At 49.9% G+C, this 5,879-nt stretch overlaps 1 protein-coding gene across 1 annotated transcript; it reads right to left on the bottom strand.

Moving 5' to 3' along the window:
• Window positions 1–3,494: 3,494 nt before the first annotated feature.
• Window positions 3,495–5,051, bottom strand: LOC147722532 (endogenous retrovirus group PABLB member 1 Env polyprotein-like). Its single transcript, XM_086966856.1, has one exon. It carries the CDS (start codon window positions 5,049–5,051, stop codon window positions 3,495–3,497), a length of 1,557 nt encoding a protein of 518 aa, XP_086822982.1.
• Between the last annotated feature and the right edge of the window lie 828 nt (window positions 5,052–5,879).

Here is a 5,879-nt window from a genome sequence, read left to right as displayed (position 1 = left end):
AAACAAACTACATTTCCCATGATGCAAAACACCACATCACTTCCTGTATTAGTCCATAAGACCTGGTCAGCACCGGATATCCTCCTCTTTCTTTGCTTCAAACATAAGTCCATAAATAACTGAAGTCCGACATAAACAGCCTCCAACATGGAAGAACAGCCAACTGGAAGGAATTCCTTAACCGGAAACATACTCAGTCCATCTTCTTCTCAGAACCTGGAAGAATGAGAAATAATGCCCGTAAAATCTGCAAAAACAGACTATAAACATGGGTGGGCAAGATATATTACAATACATGTTATACAACCGGGTGGGATAATCCTCGCCTCCGTGTCCTTAATAGAATTGAAAATTCTTGGCACGATAGCTAGCTAATTTTTTATTCTATTACAGGACCGGTGGCTTCGTATTATGCTAGTTTAACACTCCTGAAACACCACAGAGGAAATATCACCCACCGGTTTATAATAAAACTGTTTAAAAGTAGATTCTGAGGACCAATACGCTGAATACATAATGTCCTGAACAGTACATCCCAACATAAAACTCTTAGATGCCATGGCACCACGTACAGAATGAGAACCAAACATCTGTGTATTAATTCCCGCATCTTGCATAACATATTTCAACCATCTGGCTATAGTAGCCGCAGTAATAGGCTTGAAAGGTTTCTGCAAGGCAATGAGTAACTGCGTAACACCTGTCGGCCGAAAAGACCTTGTACACTCTTCATAAACTTTGAGACATTGCACCAAACAAAGTTTTGTATTGGAAGGAAAAGCATGATAATCAATACTACTAGACATTGTCTTAGTCCTGGCCGTAATATTGAAAGAAACTCCCTGAGGGGTAAAGACTCTACCTGTAATGTCCAAGGCCTTGACGTCCGACGACTGCCGACATGCCACAAGACAGAACAGCATAGCCAATTCGGCTGAAAGTTGTTTCCTGGATAACAAATCATTTTGGGGCCAACTATTGAACAAGGCAAGAACCAGAGAGACATCCCATAGTGAAGTGTACTTGGGTTTAGGTGGATTCGCCAACCTGATCCCCTTCAAAAGCTTACAAACAAGGGGCTGCATACCAACAGGCTTACCCTCAATCTGAGAAGGACCCGCCGAAATTGCGGAACGGAAATTGTTAACTGACCGATAAGCCAAACCCTCGGAAGCTTTCATAGAGAGGAAGTTCACAATGCAGGGTAATCCTGCCCCCACGGGATCCACACGTTGTTCCACGCACCAATGAACCCAACCTTTCCAGGCTGAAGCATACTGTTTCCTCATGGAAGGGGCCCAGGCTTGGTCAATAAAGGCTGAAGCCTGCTCCGAAAACTCTGGCATTTGCCAACGTTCCCTGAAAGTCTCCAGGCCATCAGGGACAGACGTCCCGAAATCACCATTGGATGCTTCTCTCCCTGAGGGCCCTAGAGTATCGTCGGAAATTCCGGGATCTCCTGGGAAGATCGCAACTGATCTCCAGAAGGCTCGGGAACCAAGGTTGCAATTTCCAGAGGGGGGTCACTAGGATCGCCTCCGCCCACTGACGCACTATCCGTGAGTATACTCGAGGAATCAATATGGATGGGGGAAACGCATAATTCAGGGACTGAGACCAGTCCTGCGTGAACGCATCCGTTGCCAGAGCCGACGGATCCGGCCTCCAACTGAAGAACTGAGACATCCGCCGACTCAACCTGGATGCAAAAAGGTCGATCTGGGAAGCCCCCCAAATCATCTGTAACCATTGAACCACTCGTGGTTGGAGTTGCCAATCGCTGTAGTCCCTGAGATGGCGTGAGTACCAATCCGCCACCACATTCGATTGACCCGGTAGGTACTCGGCTATGACCGATATCTGATGACTCAGGCAATAGTGCCAAAAGTCTTTCGCTATCTCTACTAACATGGAGGAACTTGTACCTCCCAGTTTGTTAATATATAGCGTACTGCCGATACGTTGTCCATCCTCAGGGGGATGCAACATGACACGTTCTTGGGCGACAGAGTCTTTTTTTTTTTTTTTGGAGGACCTTTATTTAGAAAAGGGTGCACACAGCTATTCAGCCAAACATCCCGGAGGCATGGCAGCAAAAAAAAAATAGAAAATCGGACTTTTTCGGCACACCCAGGAGAGCATCTCAGGATTAGAGAGGTCAATTTTTTAAAAATAAAACAGGATATACACGGTAAAGACGTAATACAGTTCCATATGTTAACGAGATGGAAATAGAGAAAAGAGAGCAGGAGGGGGCCGGCTACGGGATCTAAAGTAGATACAATCACCGGGTGGGTAGGGAAGCATGTCCAACTGCAGAGACGATAACATTTTGAAGCGAACAATATAAGCAAGCATACATTTCTGAAAACTCCCGACTAATGCCCCACCCGATGAATCCAATGACAGGAGAGACTGAGCGGCCACAGTCCCAGCACCGCCCAAAAAGTCCAAACAGTAACCCGATAAACTGACCCCCAACCCAGGGAGAGAGAAAAAAGGGAAGTCCAGTCAAACTAAAAGAAGAGAAAAAGACCATAGAAACAGAGAACGGAAAAACAAAAATACCGCACCCCCTACTGTGGAAAAAGGGTAAGGCGATGACCTTTTTCAAGATTAGCCCGGCGCTAACCGCCTTTGTACCATTCAAATTACCAAGCAATGAGGCAGGCGCCGGAGACCAGAAGGCAGGAAACAGAAGTTTTATTCAGACGGAGCAGAACACATCAGATCAGACAACAAGGTATCGTCTCGAGGTGCTCTAACAGCCTCTCTGAAGCCTGGCCTCTTATACCCTGGTTTATGACATGTGAGCATTCTTTATTGCATAAAAGACTCTTTAAACTTATGAAATGATGTCCCCATAATCCTCGTGTCAAACCCACCCCCACATACATCCACAATAGAGGTCCTCACCCTGCTGATAACAGGAGGGGGCTATCACGCGGCTGAGTGTTCCGCCGATTCTTAGGATGTGTGCGCCTGATCGTATCCCATGGGGTGGGGAGGCCATGATCAATAGTGGGTCCTTTGAAGAGGAGCGACTCCATACAATAAGGGGCAGTAAATGGTATCTCCCGGCTTAGGCGATGGCCTCGGACCTGTGTGGACAGCCGGACTCGGGGGAAGGGGTCATCAAAGGAGTGGTATTCATGTCGCGTGGACAATCAAGCGCGGAGGGATGGTTTATCAACAGAGGGGTATTCATGGAAGGAGAGGAGGTGCTGGTCAGGCGCGGGCGTGACTCCCAAGGACAGGGTCATGCAGGAGGAGAAGGGTTATGCTCATGTGAGGGAGGGAGGGGGAGCCAGGGTGCGCGGAGGATGCTTGCAGGGTCAGAGGTGTGCACTGGCGATCGATCGTGGACAGGGAGACCATGATACCTAAAATGGCTGTCGTGCACGTTGTGCGCGGGTGACAAGCTGGCGCAGATGATGTTCAGCTCGTAAACTAAAATTCCACAGTCCTCCCTTTTAACATGTCTCGCCAACTTGTCAGTTCGGATTTATCCCCATAAGGCCACGTATTTCTACTTCATAGAGGGGACTCATGTGCTCAGTTCGGAAGTTCAAAGTCTTTGGGCACATACAGTTAGAAACGAAGCTGCACAAGGATGGCAGACATTGAATACCTAAACAACACCCACATAATATCACAACAGGTATCAGTACGAAGGAAAACAGCCTCCAACCCCAGTCCTTCAAAGTGTCCCAAAACCAGTTCCCAAGCGACCATCCTTCTTGTTCTTGGTGAACCTCTGAGGAAAGTCTGTGGAGGTGTTCAATTGCTTTGTAGACTGAAGGCGAGTTATCTGGCACGTAGGTGCAGCAGCTAGATCCGATGATGCGGCATGCTCCTCCTCGATCAGCTAGAACCACATCTAGAACAAGGCGGTTCTGAAGGGCCACAAGGCGGACCGCCTGAAGCTCCGCCGTGTTGTTAGCGAGGATGCCAGCCGTGATGTTGATCGTTGTTTCTACTGCCTGGGTCAGGTGTCGGATAGTGCGGCTGTTTGCCATTGGGCCCCACAGAGGAACAAGTCCCTTTGCTGCATCCAGGAACTGTGCTCCAGTGGAGTCGGCTTGTTCAATGTCATTTGCGCGCCTCTGCCGGTGATGGTTAGCAGGGGCGACATATGTGGGAGGGAGAACGAAGGCGATGTAGCAGGTGCCCTTCCAGCCTTTCAGGAGCCAGGTGTAAGCTTTGGTGCCACAAACAAAGTACATATTTGGAGAAGCAACAAAGGAAGGGGGATCAACTGAGTCCAATGTTCTGGTGATGCGGCAGGAACTGTGACCCACCAGCCGTGTTCCCTGGCCTTCGAGGCACACAGGACCTGTGACGTTGACAACAGTCAGAGCCACAGTTAGGGTGGCGGCAGTTTGTTTTTCCAGATGAGAGAAGGTGGGTCTAGCCGGATTGTGGAGCACTTGCACTTCAACACGTTCTTTGGCTGGGATGTTCTTAAGGAAGGTGGCGCCCGTGAGCGCAGGACACAGGGGAGCAGAGGTCTTTCCGGTTTTGTTCAGCCAAAACCCAGAGTAGAAGTGCGACACTGTCTGGCTGGAAGTGGCGTTGTCCTTGTGGCTCTCTTGCATGAGGATCAACCAGGCGAGGCAGGAGCCGTGAACTGAGAAAGGAGAAGGGATGAAGGGGATGGAGTGTCCAGTGGCATGCGGGAGCAACCCGCAGATCCAGCAGTTTGTGGCATTTGCAGCAAGGTTGTGTTGGTGCAACAGTTGCACGAAGGAATTGTTCCAGAACTCCCTGCGTCGTTCTCGGAGCTGAGGTGACAGGGAGATCAGGTGGTGCTCTTTCATGGGGGTTGGTTGTGCAGTGGGCAGCAATGCCCGATGAGCCGGTGCGCTGTCCTCCAGGATCCAGAAGGAGGTCATGAGGAGGAGGCAAAAGAGGAAGACAATAAAGAGGGCGATTGTCTTTGATTTGTGCAGGTTGTCAGTCTTTGGGTTCCTGTAGTGGGTATTTCCGGTTGCTTCCATCATCTTCTCAACTGGCGCTTCCATCATCTTCTTATCTGGCGCTTCCATCATCTTCAAGGTGCTCGGTAGTGGGCAGAACCACAGACTTCGTTTAGCTTCTCTCCCGGTAACCCTTGGTTGTGTTTAGGTCACCGTTCTGAGATTCAACTTAGTCCGTGGCCTACTTAGCCGAAGCTCCCTCCTTTCGACGCAGGAAATACCCTTCTCTGGATGGCACAGTGGGATCAGAGAATTTTGCAAGTTCAAGTGCCTCAGTATCGGGATAACAGTTCAATGTCGGTCGGTCTTTGTTCAGGAGCTCTTCTTGGGTGTTGACGTTTTCTGTCGTGGCCAGGGTCGCGGAGACCTTCCGACAGTGGTGTGCGTGCAGCCAGTGCCTCTTCCCCTCCACTCGAAGCGCCGTCCGTGTGGTGATCAGCACTTGCCAGGGGCCCGTCCACCGGGGTTCCAGACTCTTGGTCCGTTGGAAGTTTCGTATTAGAACGAAATCTCCCGGCTGGATGTCGTGGCCTGGGCCCCTGGAAGCATCGGGGATGGCCTGCTGCACCTGTTGATGAATGACAGACAACGTTTTAGTTAACTTGCACAAATAATCAGATAGTAGGACGTCCGGGACGTCATGAATGGAGGTCGGTTTGGGAGCAGTACAGAGGTTCATCGGTCGCCCGAATACAACCTCGTAGGGGGTCAAATGGTGTTTGGTGGGAGTGGAGCGCATCGATAGCAAGGCCAGTGGGAGGGCATCTGGCCATTTAAGTCCGGTGGTGGCCACTATTTTTGACAATTTCAACTTCAGTGTGGCATTATGGCGTTCCACCAGGCCAGCGGATTGGGGGTGGAAGACTGCGTGAAATCTCTGTTTCACCCCCAACCCCTTTA

This window comes from Lissotriton vulgaris, chromosome 4_1 (assembly GCF_964263255.1).
Source record: "Lissotriton vulgaris chromosome 4_1, aLisVul1.2, whole genome shotgun sequence".
In the NCBI taxonomy this organism is placed as follows: domain Eukaryota; kingdom Metazoa; phylum Chordata; class Amphibia; order Caudata; family Salamandridae; genus Lissotriton; species Lissotriton vulgaris.
Note: the sequence above shows the minus strand (reverse complement) of the source record. Positions and strands in the feature narration are given on the sequence as shown.